Source organism: Equus asinus, chromosome 13 (assembly GCF_041296235.1).
Source record: "Equus asinus isolate D_3611 breed Donkey chromosome 13, EquAss-T2T_v2, whole genome shotgun sequence".
NCBI classification, from domain to species: domain Eukaryota; kingdom Metazoa; phylum Chordata; class Mammalia; order Perissodactyla; family Equidae; genus Equus; species Equus asinus.
The window spans coordinates 61,145,541-61,166,449 of NC_091802.1; the positions used below are offsets into that span (position 1 = coordinate 61,145,541).

Consider the following 20,909-nt stretch of genomic DNA (forward strand, 5'->3'; position numbering starts at 1 on the left):
CAGCTGGAACCCGGCCAGGGCTGGCGAGACCCTCTGGACACTCCAGCTGCAAGGCTGTTGTCCCCGGATTCAGGCCAAGGACAGTATTTAGAGCAGCAGCTGTGGATGCCTCCCCAGCTTGGGCTGCTGTCTCCTGGATGGTGTCGCGGGGGGCGGTGTGCCCAGAGGTGGGGCTGGGTTCCCTAGGGTTGGATAAACTAGAAGGGTACAGCCCCTTCCCGTCAGCCCGGGCTGAGCGCTGGGTTTCATCTTCCCTAGGGATGGCCTAAGGAGGGTACGGGGCATCTCCCCGCAGCTCCGCAGCTCCTCTGCTCTCTCCAATGGGCAGCAATCGACTGATGAGCCAGGATGCTGGGCTGAAGGGCTGGGCCAGAGTGTCAGCGGAGGGAAGGTGGCTGCAGGCCGCCCGCTGCCCTCAGTCCTCTGCCCTCTTCCTGGGGCTGCTTGGGTATTACAGGTTGGGGCGTGGACATGAGGAATCTCCTCCTTGAGAAGGAATGCTGGCCCTTTAGCCAAAAGGTGGGGTCAGCGGTGGAATCCGATTGGCTTCAGGCTTGGCCCCCTCATTGCTTCATGGAAGGTAAAATGTGCACCCCGCCAATCCCGGACCGAACCCTCGTGGCTTGCCCCTCCAGAACCCTGGCATGTGCTGGTTCCCACAATGACCTCCGTTTATTTAGGCAAATGAACCGGAACACACCGGAGGACATGGTGAGTGGGGATGACAAGGGCGGGGTCTCTGGCAGGGAGGGGGTGGATGCGGATGAGTGTGGCAGCTGCTGGTCTGCATGGCTGTGGGACGGGCAGAGGCGGCAGGGCGATGGTGGGGAGCGTGGAGGTGGAGCGGGAGAGCTGCGAGCCCTTGGGGTGGGGCATGTGGGTGGAGCTGTGGTCCAGGCATGGGGCCTTGGCGCTGCGAGCGGGGTCCTGCTGGCCTCTGCGTGCAAGGCGCTCTAGGAGGCCAGGTACCCGCCATCCACGAGGATGCCCGAGCCGCTGGTGGAGGCGCTGCGGTCGCTGAGCAGGAAGAGGATGCTGTTGACCACGTCCTCCACCTGTGCAGCAGACGGTGGGCCGCGTCAGTGGGACTCAGCCCAGCTGCCCTGGGCACACCTGCCACCCCCCACACCCCCTGTGGCCCATCGACCTGCAAACTTCTGCAGTGGGTGACGCTCCTTCAGCTTGCGGAGGACCTCGGGGTCTGCCGTGACGTGCTTGCCCATGGCCGTCAGCACCACCGTGGGGTTCATGGAGTTCACCCGAATCTGGGGCCAAGGGCAGTGGACTAGTCCTGCCCCCACAGGCTTCAGTCCCCGCCCCGTCCAGCTGAGCTTGCTCACTGTGAGGGGTCAACCCCTGACCCCACTGCCCAGAGCCTTGGGTGGGCCGCAGGACTGTCTCACCCCCCTGCCCCCATTTTCATTCCCCCAGCCCGCAACCTTGACCTCCAGGACCAAGCCCCACAGTCCCCAGCCCCCACACCCCCCAATGCTCCCATGCCTACTTTGTGTGGCCCCAGCTCCATGGCCATGGCTTTGGTCAGCATGGTCATTCCGCCCTTGGTGCAGCCTATGAGGGGAGAGCAGCACTGTGGACCCCTAGGGATTTAGGCTTCTTTGCCCAGAGGCCCAGCCCCAGAGCCCAGAGGCTCTGGCGTGGAATGGGGTGTAAAGTCTGGGCCGAGGGACTCACTGTAGGCAGCTAGGTTGGGAAAGGTGACATGGGCCACCATGCTGGAGACATTAACGATGGAGCCAGGTACCCCACGGTCGATCATGCCCCGGGCCACGATCTGGAAGCAGAGTGGGAGAGGGGGCAGCCTGACCCCAGTGCACCCCCACCCGGGCTGTGTCAGCACTGGGCCGTGTCAGCCCTGGGCCACACCCTCCCCCTGCTGGCTCACCTGGGAGACCTGGAACACAGAGCGCAGGTTCACATTGAAGGACCTGGGGGGAGAGCGGACAGTCAGCTGGACGTGGGCCACATCTGCCCCACATCCTCAGCAGCCCCCTCCCCAGCCCACCTGCTCTTCCACTCCCCACCTGTCAAAGACCTCCTTGGTGGTCTCCAGGAATGGATATGTCAGGGCCACGGCAGCGTTGTTCACCAGCAGGTCCACGGGGCCCACGCTGCCCAGTGCCCGCTCCGTGGCCTCCCAGTCACCCAGGTCCACACACACTGGTTCTACCCCAGGGCACTGTGAGGAGGCATTGGGCAGTGATGCTGGGGTGGGAGGTCGCAGCAGGCTCTTGAGGATCCCCAGGGGTGTGGGGGGCCGGCCGGGGCCATGGCGGGGCTTGGCGCCTCACCTCCTTGGAGAGGCTGACCAGGTCGGCGTTGGTGCGGCTCACAGCCACCACTCTGGCTCCCAAGGCATGCAGGGCCTTCACAGTGTCCCGCCCGATCCCTACAGGGGTGCAGCAGGAGGCACATGGCCCCAAGCATCTGCATCAGGGCTGGGGGTGGGGGCTGCAGCTTTGCTGCTCAGGAAAGAGCAGTGGGAGGGTGCTGGCCAGGGGGTGGTCGCCTGGGATTAAATGAGCGCCTGATCAGAGGCCTGCCAGCCAGCATCCAGTCAAGGGAGGCCCCAGAGGGTGGCTCCTTCCCACCGGGCCCAGGGAAGAGGCCTTGGCTGGGACCCCCATCTGCCCAGCCTGAGGCTGCGGGCTGCCCTCCATGGTGGTCTGGGGGGAGATCTTGCACTGAGCAGGGAGGGGCTAGTGTCCTGTCCCAACGGGGCCTGCTGGGTGGTGGGAAGCTGCCCAGACCCAGGTCCTAGGGCCGTGGGTGGGGGACAGTTGCTGATGGGGCTGGTTAGGACAGACTCAAGGGACTCACAGACCTCAGTGTGGACCTGTGAGGCTTCGGGTCTGGCCAGCTTGCTCTCCACCTCAGGCCCCCGCCCCCATGCTCTGCTCACACTCACCTTTCCCTGCCCCTGTCACCAGGGCCCTCAGCCCATGGAAATTCAGCTGCATCATGCTGGCTCCAAGCCTCTGTCCAGCGGGAGAGGAGGACCTGGAGGTTTTATAGACCTGGCTGGAGCAGGAGTGTGTATGGGTCACCAAAGGAGAAGAGGCGGGGCCCCCGGGCCAGGATGGGGCATGAGTGCAATAGGAAGCTATTGCTTCCTGTTGGCACGAGCTGACTCCCCTGGAGGGGCCTCCCCTTTCCCCCACACTCCACAGGCTCTGGGCAGAGTCTCCATCCTGGGTTTGAAAAGAAATTAAAAATAAATCCTGGATTGAGGGACGTGCCACCTTTTGGCTGGCTGGGGACAGATGGCCTGGAGCTGGCCCGTGCAAGCCCTGGGCCCAGCGGCCCGGGCTGATGGCCAAGGCACACTGCGCCTTGCTTGAAGTTGGTCCCCTGCTCCCACCAACTTCAACCCCTTGATGGCCCCAGTGTGTAGGCCACTAAGTCCTGGCCATGCAAGCCTAGGTCTCTGCCCTCTGCTCACAGATGTGACCTCCCTGAGGCATCCTCCTCTCTCTCAGATTTCCAAATCTGTGGACTCTTCTGGGGAGAGGCAGGTAAAGAACTTAATAGGTGCTCCTTCTTTGTGCCACTTACAACGCCTGTGGATTCTCATGGTAATTCTATCCTGGGAAGGAGTCTGAGGGTGCATCCCAAGTGCCTCTCATCCTGTGTAACAGGTCTTGCAGGACCAGTGCCTCCTTGGAAGTCTGGGAGTCAGGTCAGGGCATGTGACACCTGCACCAGGCCCTCCAGGTGTGGCCCCAACAGGCAGGTGGGCCCCTGTGCCCCGTCCTCACTCAGAGTCAGAGTCCCCCATAGCCATTGGAAGTTCATTCTTAAGAGGGACTCGGTGCAGGCGGTGGAGGCGGACAACTGAGATCACCTCTGTGCATGAGAGAACCCCCCCGGAATGCACGCAGGAGGCACGCCTGGAAAGCTCCCTTGGGCAGCATGGGGCTGTCTCATCTGCAGTGTCAGCTGCGGGGTCTTCACGACATCCCCAGGACGGAGCACACCTGCTCCACCCCTGTCCTGAGCCCTGGGAGCTGACCTCCAGGTGGCTTGGGGGATAGGGACGTTCAGCAGCGGTGGCCTGGGGGGCAGCCCCCAGGCCCCTGCCCACCCCCTGCCTGATCTACTCACAGAGGTCCCTCTGGGTCGGGGGGCCTCCCAAGTACCCACCCCTTAACAGTCTCCCTACTTCCATCAACCTACACCCCGAATCAAACCCAGCGGTGCCTGCCCTGCTTCACCAAGGCCACCACTACACTCCAGACACATTGTCAAACGCTAGAGAGGATTTTCATTTAAAAATAATTCAGAATAAAAAAAAAACTCTTAAAAAAAAAAAAGGGGGGGCTGGCCCCATGGCCGAGTGGTTAAGTTTGCGCGCTCCACTGCAGACGGCCCCGTGTTTTGTTGGTTCGAATCCTGGGTGTGGACATGGCACTGCTCATCAAACCACGCTGAGGCAGCGTCCCACATGCCACAACTAGAAGGACCCACAACGAAGAAAATACAACTATGTACTGGGGGGCTTTGGGGAGCAAAAGGAAAAAAAAAAAATCTTAAAAAAACAAATTCAGAGTTGCAATGATAGTAGAAGTTATTTTCCTCTGAACCAGAGAGTAATTTGCAAAACTAGCACCCCAGAACCCCCAAACAGCTTAGTGTCTGTTCCCTGCACAACCACAACACACACAACACGTACAATGCCACGCCACTGTCATAGTCCTTAGATCAACACCATGCGTCCTGACCATGTGATGCTCAGCCCCTATTCAGGTTTCATAAGGTGTCCCAATGGTGTTCTTTAAAAAAACAGCTTTATTGCTATGTAATTGATATCCACTAAACTGCACATGTTTATTGTATACAATTTGGAGAGTTTGAACACATGCATTTACCCGTGAAACATCACCACAATCAAGGTCATAAACATATCCATTGCCTCCACAGGTTTCCTCAGCTCTGTTGGCTTTTGTTGGCAGTGACAGTGCATAAGCTGAAATCTGGCCCTTCTCCTGGGCTTGCAGGGTACGGTGCAGAGTGTGGCTCCGGGCACCGTGCTGTTCAGCAGGTCTCTGGAACTTACTCGTCGTGCACAACTGGAACTCCCCATTTCAGTTCTTCCCAGTGAAAGAGTGCAGTCCAGGGTCACGTGTTGTCCTTGGATGTCCTGCCTCCCTAGTCTGTCTCTCTCTGGAGCACTCAGTCGCTGCATCAGCCTTCCAGGCATTAAAAGAAGTGGCTGCCCCAGCTTCACTTCTCAAGTTTCTGGTGAAATGTCTCCTGTGTTCCACACCAGCTCGGAACTATGCAGCGAAAGGGGTTCTGGCACTCTGGGTTCAGCCTCGTGCGACGTACCTGGGCCCAAGACAAATCTGCCACAGGCCATTGAACTGAGCTTCCAAGGAAAGCCAACAGCAGAATCTGCCTAACGTAAGTCAACCAACAGCACACGACCAAACACATGCTACCCTCTCCCCAAAAGATGGCATGACGCCCCTTATCCATCTCTGGTTGATGTTCATTCCTCTTCCAACTGAGTCGTACGCCCTTTAGGTATCCTGTGTAGGGGAGGAAGACATCTCCTTTACCGGCTGTGGGTTCTTCTGGCCGGTGAACGAATTACATTCACATGACGCAGAGTAACAGGAGAAAATCGAACAAAGCTTTATAACACGTGTACATGGGACAGCCTCAGGCAATCTGAGCAACTAGCCCAAATGGCTGAAGCCAGCACCTTAAATATCATCTTCAGCTAAAGACAAAGGAGGATGTTGGGGTGGGGGGAGTCAGTTACAGGAGGTTACCAGACAAGTACGGTAACCAAGAGTAAGATTATTATGCAGATTTAAGTCCTTGCCTTCCTCATTGATTTATCAAGACTTTCTAGAGATAAGGTCATCCCCCCTTCTTCCTGGTTCACAGAGGAAGACACCTTTACAGATGGAGATTTCCCTTACAAATGTAAATGTCTCTTACCAAAGGGTAAGTAAATTCCACTTTTCAGAGTCTCATTCCCGTCTGCAGTTTTCAAAAGTAACCAGCTCAAAATGATCCTCATGCCAAAGAGACATATCTTGGGGTGGCCAATTCCAGGCCCCCACACCTGCAACTTAAAAACTGAGACTGTTAGCCACTGTAAACACGTCTTATGGCAGATGGTGTGGGAACAAGAGGAGAGAAGAGAAAAAATTGGTTAACGTGTGCTCTTGATGTGGGCTCGGTGAGGCGAGGAGTCGAAAGAAAGATTTCTTGGACTCTCAAGGTCTGGTACTAGTGCTCTTTTGTTCAGAGAATAGCATGGGGACAGGACCAATGGGCAGTGAAGGGCTGCAGGCATGGGGACAGGACCCATGGGCAGTGAAGAGTGGCAATATGCTGAGGGTTAGGCCTCAATTTATAAGGCATGGGTACGTGACTCATTTCTACGAGACAAAGGAACGACGTAAAAAGTCGTTAAATGGAACCAGTGCAGGGGGGTCTGGTTATTGTGTGGTCGTATAACTTTAGACTGAATCGGGTCACATAGAGCAGCACATAGGCCAGGACCCCTGCGACTTCTCTCCCTGGGGCAGCCTTGATCCACATCACTCTGGGAGATCAGATTTTGCCATTCCAAAATATGTCTCTTTGGTGTGATTATTATTATTTTTTTTGATTTTATTTTTTTCCTTTCTCTCCCCAAAGCCCCCTGGTACATAGTTGTATATTCTTCGTTGTGGGTCCTTCCAGTTGTGGCATGTGGGACGCTGCCTCAGCGTGGTCTGATGAGCAGTGCCATGTCCGCGCCCAGGATTTGAACCAACGAAACACTGGGCCGCCAGCAGCAGAGCGCGCGAACTTAACCACTCGGCCACGGGGCCAGCCCCTGGTGTGATTATTTTTAAGGTCAAAAGACTCAGGAAAAACTTTGACCTTCCCCCTGACTGCCTGAAGGTATTTAAGATGGACTGGCCAGTCCCAGGAAGCAGTCATCACGGTGGATAACTGTAGTGTCGTATCAACTGGACATGATAGACAGGGAGGAAGCTAGCAAGGCCCGTGTGGTCAAAGCCCTCTTCAGCTCCCATTGTCTTCCCAAGGCAGAGCAAACACTTGTTAACGAGCGTTTCTTTTCCACCTCCACGTGAATTGCCTTCCTCCCCTTTGAAGTCCCAAACCACTACTCCCAACACCCTCCTTTGTCTTTAGCAACGATGGTATTGAATGTGGTGGCGCGGGCCATGTTGGCGAGTCACTCAGTTTTCTTGGGTTTCTCCCATGCATACATTTTATTAAACTTTGCTTGATTTTCCCCTGTTAATCTGTCTCATGTTAACTTAATTCTGAGACCAGCCAGAAGAACCTAAAAGGTGGCAGAATACGCCTCCCTTGCCTACGTTATGCAAATCTATTTGTGTAAAAATAATGACGAAATTATCACAGCTCTCTTTTCTGCAGCGGGTCACATGGTCATAACTACTGTTTATCTTCTCCCACTCCTCCATGTTCCGTTGCTCTCAGGGGGTCAAGTTTCCTTGCCCAGTGGCTAAGATCTCTGCACGTCCAATATTTTGGTCACCACTTTGGCTCTGCTACCATTGTGTTAATCATGACCAATTTCTCTTTGGGGATTAAATGCCACCTGTTGGCCCTTGTCACCCTGGGATCCCCCTGGATCCCAGTGAATTCAGGAACCCCAGATCAATGGCAGCAGTTCCCGCTGAGAGTTCCGGCCTCCAGAAAAGAGCCTCTTTAGACCTCTTCAAGGATGCTGGGGCACCCGTCATGAATTTATTTTTCTAAAGTGTGGTGAACATCCATCCTCTGGGCCCTCCGAGGGGGGTGAGCAGGCCCAACACTAACATTCCAATCTCTCTGTGCCTTTGGGGACCTTCCTCTGCAGCGTGCCTAGGAAGTTCTGGCCTTTTCAGTTCATTCAGAGTGGCCATATTTGGGTCCGGGTTTCAGTCCACCAACCAAGCACACTGGTGGAGCCCCTGAGCTGCTCGCACTCTCTCCCAGAATCAAGATCTCTGCTGAGTGAGCCCATGTCTCTCTTCGTCTTCGTGTGGCTTTCGGTTCCTTCCTCACTGGACCCAGCCCCTTAGGGTCCTTTCCACACAGATTCCTCCCCTCTTCTCTCGCTATAAATCAGCAAAACCGCGCAGTTCTTCCGGTGTGCATCCCACGTCTCCACGGGTCACACTTTGTACTTCAGCCCCTGGGAGCTGCTGAAACTTGAGGGTCTAGAGCAGAGAGAGGCGGTGGGCCGTGTCCTCAGAAGGACCAGCCATTCCCTGCAAGACGACGCCCTCGGGGGAGGCCGCTATGGGTTCTTCAGGCAGAGGGACACTGAGCTCCTGGGCCGCGGCTGAAGGGCCCTTCTCCCGGGAAAAGTAGCTCAGCAGCGCTCCGTGGTTCAAAGCGTCCGCCCACCTGGCCGTGCCTGGCCCCAGGCCCCGTTCATTGCAGATTAATGCTGCAGGGTTAACGAGAGGAGCCTGCGGGGTGAGCAATGCGGTTTGCGGCGTTACTCAGGAGGAGGTTTTGAAAATCTTGGCCCTGCAACCACGCGGGATCGGCGCGCTTCCGAGGGTCACCCAGCCCCTTCCGGGTTCCTCCTGTGGCTCTCGGTCTGGGAATGTTCGTCCCCAATGTCCCCAGCGCCCTTAGCGCCCATTCCACTTGAGCCGAGGAGCGCCACCCACCCTGCGAGGTGGGCCCGCGGGACGGGAAATGCTGTGCAGAGCACAATCCGGCGGGTCCAGCAGGCGGGATGACCAGACTGCGTCTGGGCCTCCTCCACGCCCCGGCTGGCCACCGAGGGTGTCTCTGAGCCCAGGCCCCGGAGGCGGCGTGGGGGAGGGTGGCAAGGGCAAGGGCCCCGGGGCAGGAGGAGCCGAGAAGCCAACAGCCAGGGCTGCCAGGCCGACTGCTGCCGGGCCCAGGAGACAGGGCAGAGGGCCCAGGCTGCCTGAGGGCCTCACACAGCCTCCCACGCTCATATGCACACCACACGCCACCCCCACCACCACACACCACACACACCACACACACGGCAGACACCACAGATACACCACACACACGGCAGACACCACAGACACCACCACACACCACACACACCACCACACACCACACACACCACACACACCACACACACCACCACATACCACACACCACACACACCACCACACACCACGCTCACGGCAGACACCACAGATACACCACACACACGGCAGACACCACAGACACCACCACACACAACACACACCACCACACACCACACACACCACACACACCACCACATACCACACACCACACACACCACCACACACCACGCTCACGGCAGACACCACAGACACCACAGATATTCACATACCACACACATCACCACACACACCACACAGCAGACACATTACACATACCACCACATATCACACACACAGCAGACACCACAGACACCACCACACACCACACACACGGCAGACACAACAGACACATCACACACCACACACACCACTACGTACCACACACACGCCAGACACCAAAGACACCACCACACACCACACACACCTCACACACCACCACATACCACACACCACCATGTACCACACACATGGCAGACACCACAGACACTACAGATATTCACACACCACACACACCACACAGCAGACACCACAGACACCACACACATTCCCACACCACAGACACCACCACAACACACACCATACACACTACACACGACACCACACATACCACAACACAACACACACCACACAAATACCACACCACACACATACCCCACAGATACCACACAAACACACCACACATCAAACACCACACGCATACCACACATACCACATGCACACCACATACCACACACACATTGCACACCACACTCACATACCACATACACAACACACCATGGACACCATATACCACCATGCACCACAAACAGACACACCATCACACACCACACATAGTCGTATATACCATACACACCACATGCAATGCCACACACACTAGAACACAACATACAACACACACAGCACATCACACCACACACACCATTATACACCACACACACTCACACACAACACACACACACACACACGCCACACATGCACACACACTGTGGCCCTCATACCTGCATTACTGACGGTTTTTCTACCCCTGAGATTCTGGGTTCTTCGTTCCCCAGAGTTGGCCTTCCTGAGGCTGCCCTCTGCCCTCTGGCCCCTGCAGGCCATCGAGGCTGTCTGCCCATGGATATGGCCCTGAGGCAAGAGGGTGAGGGCACTTCCACCCCCCCGCCCCCCTTACCGCCCCGCCCAAGGCCGGACAGAATCTGGAGGGGCATCCAACCCAGGATGAGGGCAGCCTGGAGAAGGGTTTGCCACGCCTGCCCCGGGGTGCAGCACTCTGTGGCCCCCTGACATGGGCTCGTCAGAGTCTCTTCCAAAGGAAAGTCCTCTGCTCCTCATTGAGCAACATGAGGAACCACCACGAGCCCAGCTTGTGCTGAGTGGTTGCGATGCACACGCGGAGCTGCCCACGCCACACAGGGAAAGGGACAAAGGAGCAGGCCACAAGAAGTATGGCTGGAGCTGTGACGGGGCCGCCCCTGCTGTGAGCCCCTAACTGGACTGGGGTCAGGAGCAGGTGTCCATGTATGTCATGAGTCTGCTTGGCAAAACCCCAGCCGTGTTGCATCAGGGTTGCCGTGAAGAATGAGCTGCCCAGACAGGTCTGGCCCCTGCCTCGACCCCTGGAAGAGGAGCTCCAGGCCCCTGCCTGCCGGGAGCACCTTGGTTTGCCTGGGGCCTTGGCCACCTGATAGTCAGAGTATTTATGCCGCAGCTTGGGGACACACTGTGTCGGTTCTGACCTCTGGAAAGAGCTGGAGTCTTAAGGTCACGAGCAGGAGGTGACAAAGCCCCAATAAAAACTCTGGATGTCAAAGGTTGGGGCAAGCTTCGCTGGTTGGCAACACTCCATGTGTGTGGTCACACCTCAGGAGTCCGTGGGGAGAGACAGCCCAAAGCCGTGTTTGGCCTCTCGCAGTTTCCACCCTCTGCGTCTCTTCCTTTGGCTGATTTTCTACATCCTTTTGCTGTAATAAATCTGTCATTGTAAGGAGGGCACTTTCCTGAGTTCTGTGGGTCTTTGTAGAGAATTATGGAAGCTGAGGGTGGCTGTGGGATCCCCTGAGTTCGTAGCCAGCTGGTCTGCAGTGAGGGTGGTCCTGGGGACCCCCAGGCTCGTGGCTGGTGTCTGCAGTGAGGGCGGTCTTGTGGAAACTGCTCGCTCAGATTGGGGTTTGCTGAGCTCCTCGGCAGTAGGCCATGCTCTTCTGGGATAACAAACCCCACAATCTCAGTGGATTAATGTAGCGAAAACTCTCAAACTCAAGCCAGAGGCCCAGGGTCAGCCACTCAGGGACGCAGGCTGGTGGAGGTGCCACCATCTTGTAGCCACAGCATCTGGAACTTGGACATCACAGGAGGCAGCCGTCGAGCCTGCACCTGCTCTTGGCAGCTTGGGCCTGGAAGTGACACGCGTTAGTCCCACCCACAGCCCATGAGCAGGACGAGTCTTGTGGTCTCCCCTACACTTAGAGCGGCTGGAGCAGGGCAGGGAGCAGAGGAACCTTAGGCAGGCACTAATGTCTCCTCCACACCTGCTCAATCCAACTCCTCCTGTCCCCATGCTTAAAGAGTTACTTAGGTTGCCAGTCACTTGTTGCTTAAGTATCTTAAAAAGCTGTTTAACAAATGCCGTCAGTGTTCCACAGTTTTAACAATTGCCGTCAGTGCTCAATACTTCCTCAAAGTCACTTTTCAGGAGGATATGCGGCTCCCCTTCGGCTTGAACCAGCTCAGACCCGTTCAAACCACACTGCAGGAGTGACACCTGTGCAGAAGAGTGGAAAGTACAGGAAAGTACCCTTTACTCCGTTAAAATATTAGAAACGCCGCCCCAGGAGGCCCTAAAGTCCTGTTAACATAAGATGCGGTGTACGTGGAGACACGTGTCTGACCTGTGCATGTGCCCGCCTGTGCCCGCCTCTGCGTGGAAGGACAAAACTGCCTTCTTGCATATTCATTCTGGACCCCAAATCAAAGGCGTCCTCTCTCCTTGTGTGGGGAGCCACAGCCTTGTGAAATCCTTCCCTGTGGTCTCCATCTTATTGGCTGCGTGTTTTATACGAAATTCTGCATCTACTAGTAGCAACTACTTCCCAGGTACTTTGATTAACTCACCAAGGAGTGGGCTCACTTGGGTCCAGTGAAACTCCTATCGTTTGTAGGCCGAGAAAACACGCAGGTGACCACCCCAGACACGCCCACAAACTGCATGGCCCTCTGAGCTTCCTGGGATTGCCCACATTGCCCAGTCCTTCACTTGACCATGTGGCTTTCTCACCTCCCGTTCTCTGCCGACACTTGACACCACGCTCCTAGCTCCTAGCTGATGGCCTGCCTCCCCCAGCACCTGCCGCCCAGCGCTGCCCAACCCTACCCTCCTGGCACACCCCAGCATTCTGTTCCCAGCCCCATCCCCGGGGAGGGAGCCGCACCACCCTACATCGTTAATGCCGCCTCCCAAGGAGCCGGTCCCTTCCACACCAACAATGAGTTGCTATTTTCTCTTCTTAAACAAACCAGCAGAAAAGCAAAACCTGCACCAGCTACCACACATGTTCCCTCGTTTCAGAACTCCTCGAGAGAGAAGCTTTGCTCACCACCTCCTTCCTCCCAAAATCCACTTGAATGGCGCTGCCACCCCTTCACCAGACTGCTCCTTGTAGCCACTCCCAGTCGTCGCTCCCAGGCCCCGCTGATCTGCATCCTTTCTCAGCTGGTTGTTCCACTTGGCACCACCGCCCACCAGCTCCTGGTCCCTCCTGCTCCAGAGTGATCAGCTTCAGGCTCTCTTTCCCTCAAGGCTCCCCAGGGGCTCCAGGGGAACAGCCTTCCTGCCTCTCCCAGTTCTTGGTGGCTCTGAGCATCACTTGGTTTTTGGCCACATCACTCCTGTGTCTGCTCCTCCTCACGTGGCCATCTCCTCTGTACCTGTCTGCATCTCCTCTTCTGTGTCATAAGGAAATTTGTCACTGGATTTAGGTCCCAGTCCAATCCGGGAGGACCTCCTCTCAAGCTCCTTAACTCAATCACATGTGCAAAGTCTCTTTTTCCAAATAAGATCGCATCCACAGGGTCTGGGGGTTGGGACGTGGACTTCTCTTTAGGTCCTCAATAAGCCACCGCCTTGGCTTATTTCTCTTTTGGGGTTCTCCCGCCATGAGCACAGCCCGAGGGCCAGGCACTGCCAGACGCTGGGTGAGGGTGGCAGGTGCAGGAGGTGAAGGGCCTTGTCCACTCTCATGAGCTGGTCAGCACAGAGTTGGCCCGTGCCCAGCCACCAGCCAAGAGCCAGCCTGAGCTAGAAGGCGGCCTCAGTGGAGAGCTGACCAGGCGCAGCACCCCCTCTGGGGTTTACTCAGAGGTAGCTGATGGAGGGTGGGGGTGCGGTGCTGAGGCAAGGACCCTGCCCAACCTGGGATCTGCCGCCCTGGAGAGGGGCTGCTGTGGGCAGGGGCTGCTGGCACACACTTGCACATGCGCTTGTGTGCAAATGCAGGCACGCACACTTCTGGCCATGGGGACCTGACTTGGGGAGAAGCAGGATGGGGAGGACAGTGTGGGCAGTGTTCCCATGGGGGCAGGGGGCTCTGGGAACCTGGGAGAGCAGAGGGCTGGAGCAAGAGGACCAGGGGCGCCCCAGGGTGGATGAGGTGGGGAGGGTCTGGCTTTCCAGGAAACCCTTGGGAAGTTTGAGGTGGGGACTGACAGCTTAGCCCCGCAGCACATGAGTGTGTGTGTGTGTGTGCGCACGCATGCACACGTGTGCCTGCACGTGACGAAGGAGCGGGGGCAGGCCTCTGATGCCCTGAGGGTGTCTGCACAGGAAAGGCCCGGGTTGGACATGAGCAAAGGTCCAGAGAAGCCTCTGGGTTCCTTCTCAAATTCCCTTCTTCAAGGCCCTCAGGAGGGAGGGAGGTTTCATTGTCTTTCTGTTTCTCCTGGTGAGGAGAGTGCCCTTGAGAAAACCTGCCTGAAACTGGACAGGGGCCAGGGTGCAAAGGGGACACTTGAGTGGGGTGGGGCGGGCATGAGGACCGAGCTGGCTGGGGTCCAAGGACGTGGGGCTCTGAGGGGAAGGCCCCTCCAAAGGGCCGATCCTTGGACACCTGCCAGGGAAGCCCGAGCTCCAGGCTGAGCTCGAGAGGGGCCACAGGGCCTCAGGGAGGACAGGGCGCCTGACAGGCCAGAGATGGGGGTGTGGGGCACCTGGGAAAGAGGGCCCCCCACAGTTCAGGTCACACCCTGCTGCCCAGGCTGGACAGTTTCTCCGAGGGAGGGCCGATGCCACCTAGAAATTTCCTTGTCTGAGAGGGTGGGCAGGGCCCAGTCCCGTGGCTGTGTCCTCTGAACCTCCAGAATGTGGGCGGCAGGAGGTTCGCCAGCACAGTGTCTGTAAACCATCCTGCCTCCTGAACATGGGCGCCTGAGCTCGGAGCTGGGCGCTGCAGGGTGGCTGCCCTCCTGCTGTCCAGGCTGAACGAGGCGCTCCTCTGTGAGCCACAGCTGTCACTACCGCATGACTCAGCCCTCACCTGGGCCACAGTCATCGCCCCGTCGCCACCTGCTGCTCAGCTCAGAGCCTGCACTTGCCCAGACCCTTCCTCGTCCACCGCTGGCTGCCTGTGGCCACCAGGGCCCACTGGTTCTACTTCACAATCTGCCTGTGTCCTCACTGCCGTCTCCCAGAGGCCAGGTTTCCTCCGTGGTCTCTGGGCCTCCACTCTCCTCACCTGGATCGCACCTGCAGGTGCTTGCACGTCTCCTCACTGCCCTCTCCATGAAGCTGAAGCCGTGAGTCTCCTCGTGTCACCCGCAGGCCTCCATGCTGCTTGCCAAGTCGGCAGGTGGAGGCCTGAGCTGTCTCCCTGCTCGGCACCTGTCTGCTCTGCTCTTTGCTCCCTCTGCTTTCTTGGCTTCTGGGCCCCGCGGCGTGTCAGCGCCTCTGAGCGTCTTCCCTCTGGGCTTCTGTGCCCCTGGGGTGGTTCTCAGCCCCTCCATCCCCTCTCTCACTCACGCTCTCTCTGCCTCGGGGTAGCCTGGAACCCCTGGGGCCAGGGGCACTCTCTCTGTCACCATTTCCCTAGCACACAGCAGAGTGTGCTTCCAACATGTGTCTGCAGAGTGAATCAGCAAATTAATGACACACGCCCCAAATCAATGGGGGTGGCCAATCTGTGGCTACAAAGAATACCAGTCACGGCCTGTGCCTGCACTGGGAGCTCATAGTCAAGCAGGTGGGTAAGATCAAGTGCAGGAGCATGAGTTCAGATAACAGCGGTTGGGGCCGGCCCACTGGCACAATGGTTAAGCTCGCACGTTCCGCTTCTCAGCAGACCGGGGTTCGCCGGTTCGGATCCCAGGTGCGGACATGGCACCGCTTGGCAAAAGCCATGCTGTGGTAGGCGTCCCACGTGTAAAGTAGAGGAAGATGGGCACCGATGTAAGCTCAGGGCCAGTCTTCCTCAGCAAAAAGAGGAGGATTGGTTAGCTCAGGGCTAATCTCCCTCAAAAAAAAAAAAAAAAAGAGAAGAGCAGTGAAGACTTTCACCCCTACGCCTGGCCCGTGTCCAAGTTGGGTAGGTGTGGCTTTATCACAGTCAATAGGACTGTTATCAAGAAAGCACCACTGACAGTAAACCCTCCTAGACACAGGGGCTATGAACCCCTAAGTGGAGATGAACAGTACATGGACCGCGCAGAGAGCGTCAGCCAGAGGCAGCACGGGAGCGGCTTCCTGGAGGAGGCCAGAGGCAGGTGTGGCTGAGAGAGAAGAGGTAAGAGGACCCTGGGAAGGAGAGACAACCTGTTCAGGTCACTGGACACCTGTCACCATTCCCCTTTCACCACTCATGTGTGCAGGCACGCAGAGGCACAGACAAATCTGAGCACATGCTCAGGTGTGCATGTGGCGGCACATGGGCACAAATATGCACACACACAGGGAGACACAGGGACTCACATAGGCATAGGCACATGGAAGCACACACACAGGAACACGTGTGCATACCCACACAGGCACACAGGACTGTGCACGCATGGGCACATGAATGCATACACACGGGCAAACAAGGCACACGAAGGCACCAGCACACACATGTGGGTCCAATGCATCAATGCACCCACAGACACACGTGGATGTGCTCATGTGTGTACTCATGGGCCCTATGGACACTCACACATCTGAATGGCAGCTTGAAGATGAGCCTGCATGTCGGCAGGTTCCACCTTGATGCTGGGCTGAGCCAGTAACCAGGCTTGGCCAATTCCTTGTCATTGCACTCAGGGTCGTCCTGCAGGGCAGTCACCCTAAGGAGGGGTCAGAGCCCTGGCTATCCCCGAAGCTGGTCACATGGACCAGATCTCAGGGGAGGGCAGCTGACGGCCCATTGGTGTCGGTGATGGGCCCTGAGACGGCCGCTGCTCCCCGGGCTCTGCGTGGCTCCTGGACTCCCACTGGGTCAGATTTGCACCTGGTGCCAGGAGCTCTGCCCACCGCCAGAACCTTTGAACAGGACCACAGGTGGGGGCTGGGGAAAGGCTGGCCTCTGCGGGAGAGCAGCCAAGGGCCACCTCACTGGCATCTTTTGTTTTCTTCTGGACAAGGAAGGGATTGGAAAGACTGAAGACCTTCCAGCTCCATCTTCCCTGGACACTATGCTGGTCCTTCTGGCTTTCAGGCAGTCCTTGTGTGGCTGGCAGCTGACAAGGCCCACTGTCCTGAGCTGACCATATGGGGGGCGGGGTTGTTCAGGTCAGGTCCTGCCCCCCGGGGCATCTGAGCTCCCCACAGGGAGTGGGATCCAGTGCTCAGGAGCCCAGGGTGGGGCTTGCCTAAGGGGGTGTCTGTGATCTCAGGGCCAGGCCTTTCCTACCAGAGCACTCCCTCTTTAGAGGGACGTTCAAGCTCACAGGGGCCACCGAGACAGGGTTTCCTGCATGGTCTCCTTGGGGACCATGGAGCCAACACCTGCGCCCCACCTTCATCGAGCCGTGTGGGACACACTGCCCTGAGTGGACTGTGAGCCCCAAACCACAGCCTTTCCCACCCTTCCCATGTCGGCTTGTGGGTTCTGTGCTTCACCTGCAGCAGTGGGTCCCTACCGTGTCACCGGGGCCCAGAGTCTCAGAGGGGAGGGTGACGAGGAGGGGCTCAGGGCGTACAAGTTGCGGGGCCGAGCTCAGCACTGGCTGAGGGCGCTGGGAGTGGAGGGAAGATTAGCTTAAAGCTGAGGTCCGGGTCTTTTTCAGGCCCTTCCACCCTGCCTACATCTGCCATCTCCTGAAAGCCCCCGACCCCACTTTAGGGGGCTCTCTGCCCCCAGGATGCTGACTTCTTCATAGCTCAGCATCGGGGCTTTGAAGAGATGAGGGCCCGAGTTATTGGGCAGGAGTCCCTCTTCTTGGAGGCTCCTGGGTCCTGGGATCAGCACCTGCCCCCAGGAATGCTGACATCTTCTCTGGTGGGAAAAGGTCTGGGGACTGCTCCATCCCCTACAGAATGGGATTTACACGATTTACAAGGAATGGACTGAGAGAGGGCCTGCAGGCAGGTCTCCTTTGCCAGGAGATTGAGCTCTACCCTGTAGGGAAGCGCTCCTCCGAGGGGGTGCTGCAGAGTTTTGGGAGGCACAAAGCCTGAGTGGCTGAGTATAAGGCGATGCCACTGGGAAAATCTGCCCCAGCTGCTCCCAGGATAAGGCCTGCGAGGGCGGACAGGGTGTAGAGCAAGGGAGGGGGCATCAAGTATCCCGCCAGCAAGCTGCCTCCCTGGACCCCTCCCCCACAGTGGGTCACAGAGGCCCACACTCTTTGTGGGTCAGCAGCTCATGGGAGAGCGGACCCCAGCCTGCAGCCACAGGGCCCAATGCACTGATGGTCCTGCTATCGGGGCCGGGATGCCTTTCTGGGGGTGAGGAGCGTTTCTCCTCTGCAGGCCTGGTCACTGGGTCCTCAGTCTCTTCTGCTTGCTCCCCCCTTGTCCCCCGGTCTCTCTCAGTCCCATGGAGAGAATAGGCCCTTCCTCCAGCATAGCATTGACTCTAGGAAAGTCCCACAACCCCTTCGGGAGTTGGCCCCGCTCAGACGCATTTCCGTCTTCTTAGGCCCCTCGAGACCCTTCCCCCAGCTGGTGCTGGCTCTTGGGCCTGGTTCCAAAAGATCTTCCTGTGGAGACAGCCCCCCACGACCCTCCCTCACCATGTTGATTAGGAGAGGGTGGTTGCCCAGGGGCTACCCCTGACTGAGCTCTCAAAATGCAGGTGTTTGTCTCCTGTCCTCTTGAAAGACAGAACACTGACAACCACCTGCTGAATTTTGGGTGCAGCCCCAGGAGACACCCTCCCAAGCTGAGGCTCCCTCCACAGCTCCCCTTTTTCCTTCATTCCTCTTTTCTTTCTTTTTCTTCCCCTTACTACTCCTTCCAAAAACTATTTGCAGTCATTGACCGTCCTTCACATTTCATATCAGTTAGGCGTGCTTTCAGGGGCAAATAGCACGATTAAAGCTGGCTGAAACAACATGTTTATCTCATGGTGACACATGTGTAATAAGAACATGGCAGCAGAAACACCATCTCTGTCTACTCGCCCCCGCAGATGAACAGTGCTCACCAGACCCAGGCGCTTCTCCACATTTTCCAGCTTCCCTGGCTCTTATGGTGCCCGTGTGACTTCTTCAAGCCAGTGAAGTGCTGGAGAAGGAGTGTGTATCCCCTGTGGCCTCAGGTGGTGAGTATCGTGAGCACCTTCCTCATACTTCCTTCTGCCCTATGTTTCACCTGATGACGCTAGGTTGGCTTTTAAACTACAAGGTGGTGGGCACAAGGGTAGAAGTAGCCTGGATCCCTGACTCACCACTTAGAAGAGAGCCACCCACACAAGTCATAATGCGACGTGAACCAATACACTTTCCAAGTTTCATCGTTTCTGCAGCACAGCCTAGCCCATCCTGACTAATGCATACTCCATGTTGGCTTTTTTTCTTGCTCTCGTTAAGTATAAAGAAATTAATTCATACACTAATTCTAGCACCCTATGTTGAAAAGCTTTTCCCCATGCAATTGCTCTGGTGACTTCATTGGGAACTCTGTGGCAGCATGAGTGTGTATCTGTTCCGGGCTCTCCTCTGTGCCCCACGCTCTATCTGTGGCCAGTGCCACACTGTTTCGATGCTGTAGCTTTATAGTAGGCCTTGAAACGGGGCTGTGTAAGTCCTTCAACTGTATCAGTTTCAAGATTGCTTTTTCTATTCTATGCATGTAGTATTTCCATACACATTTCAGATTCAGCTGGTCCATTTTCTTTGTAATATGTTTGTCCCATTTTGGTACCAGAGTTATGCTGGCCTCACAAAATGAGATGGGAAATGTCCTCTTCTCATCTATTTTCTGGAAGCCTTGTGTAATATTGATGCTATTCCTTCCTTGAACGTTTGATAGAATTCACCAGTGAAACCATCTGATCCTAAAGATTTCTTTGTGGGAATGTGTTTGTTAATAAATTCCAATTATCTAATAAATATAGGGCAATTGCAATTTTGAATTTCATCCTGGCTGACTCTTTAAATAACATCTTTATTGAGATATCATGCACATATCAAAAAGTGTACCGTTTTGAAGTGGACAGTTCAGTGATTTTTATTGTGTTCCCAGAGCTGTGTAACCGTCACCAGAATCCAGAATAAAGGCCCTAATTCCAGCATAAAGTTAATTCGCGTTATCCACAGGAGAGTGAAATTGCCACAAATATGGAACTAGCTAATACTTAGGGCAAACACACACACACACCGTTTACAGATTATAAATCTGAAATCCTAAAAACAGCTCAGTATGGTAGATTCTGTTTTCTGTAGTTTACAAAGGAGAACAGGAGGCCCAGAAGCGTGAAGTGAGTCGCCTGAGGCCACTCCACCAACAGGCGCCGGAACTGGACCCAAACCTGCCCCGCTGGCTCCGGGAGCCTCAGCCTCCTGCCTTCCTCCGCACTGCCCCCTGCCGGCTCCATCCTCCTGGCATCCCTGAGGCAGAGCCCAGCTCAGGTCAGCCTCAGCTGGGGATGGGCACATCCCGGGACTCAAAGTTTTCGCTAGTCTTCACGCGTCTGGGCACGTCTAGGAAAGCAAGTATTGATTTTGGAAATGCAATAAATGTATCGAGTGGGCGAATTCACAAATACAGAATCTGCAAATAATGAGGATTTTCATCACCCTAAAAGAAAACCCACACCCATTGGCACTTATTCCCCATTCACCCCCAACACTCCCCAGCCCTGGGGAGCTGGTCCATTCTGCTGGTCGTCATCCCTCCAGTGCTTGCTCCATGCCTGGCTTGCAATGACATGTGGTGTATGGATGTTCAGTAGACACTTGTCCCGAAAACCTTTGATGGAAGTCCAAGAACATGTAATTAATTTTAACGAGGTTTACAGGGTTGACAAGCTCATCCTTGTACGTCAAGAACGCAAAACTCATAAGTTTTGGTCTCATAAGTGACTGGTCCTGAGACCTGAGTAAGTGGACATAAATTTAGACCATTAAGGAGAGAGACAAATGGAACAGGCTTAGCTCACAAACTCATGGCAAAATCAAACCTCGGGGAATGATTTAAATACTGAAAAATCACCATTTCATATCTACTAGTATACAAGATGATGTTTATTTGTTTTTGAGGAAGATTAGCCCTGAGCTAACATTGGCTGCCAATCCTCCTCTTTTTGCTGAGGAAGACTGGTCCCGAGCTAACATCCATGCACATCTTCCTCCAATTTATACGTGGGACGCCTGCCACGGCGTGGC

The 20,909-nt window shown here is 56.0% G+C and overlaps 1 protein-coding gene across 2 annotated transcripts; it reads right to left on the reverse strand.

Annotated features, from left to right (window-relative positions):
• Positions 1–605: 605 nt before the first annotated feature.
• Positions 606–14,999, reverse strand: LOC106846110 (carbonyl reductase [NADPH] 2). 2 transcript variants are annotated; one of them, XM_070483856.1, is made up of 9 exons: positions 14,849–14,999; positions 2,927–3,018; positions 2,310–2,407; positions 2,043–2,197; positions 1,904–1,946; positions 1,693–1,792; positions 1,505–1,569; positions 1,148–1,265; positions 606–1,055 (listed from the first exon to the last, which is right to left on the reverse strand). In XM_070483856.1, exons 2-9 carry the CDS (start codon positions 2,979–2,981, stop codon positions 673–675), a joined length of 1,017 nt encoding a protein of 338 aa, XP_070339957.1. In that variant the 5' UTR covers positions 2,982–3,018; positions 14,849–14,999; the 3' UTR covers positions 606–672. The 2 variants fall into 2 exon arrangements, with proteins under 2 accessions (XP_070339957.1, XP_070339958.1); XM_070483857.1 differs by lacking the exon at positions 14,849–14,999 and having other exon boundaries at positions 820–1,057; positions 2,927–3,115.
• Positions 15,000–20,909: the final 5,910 nt, after the last annotated feature.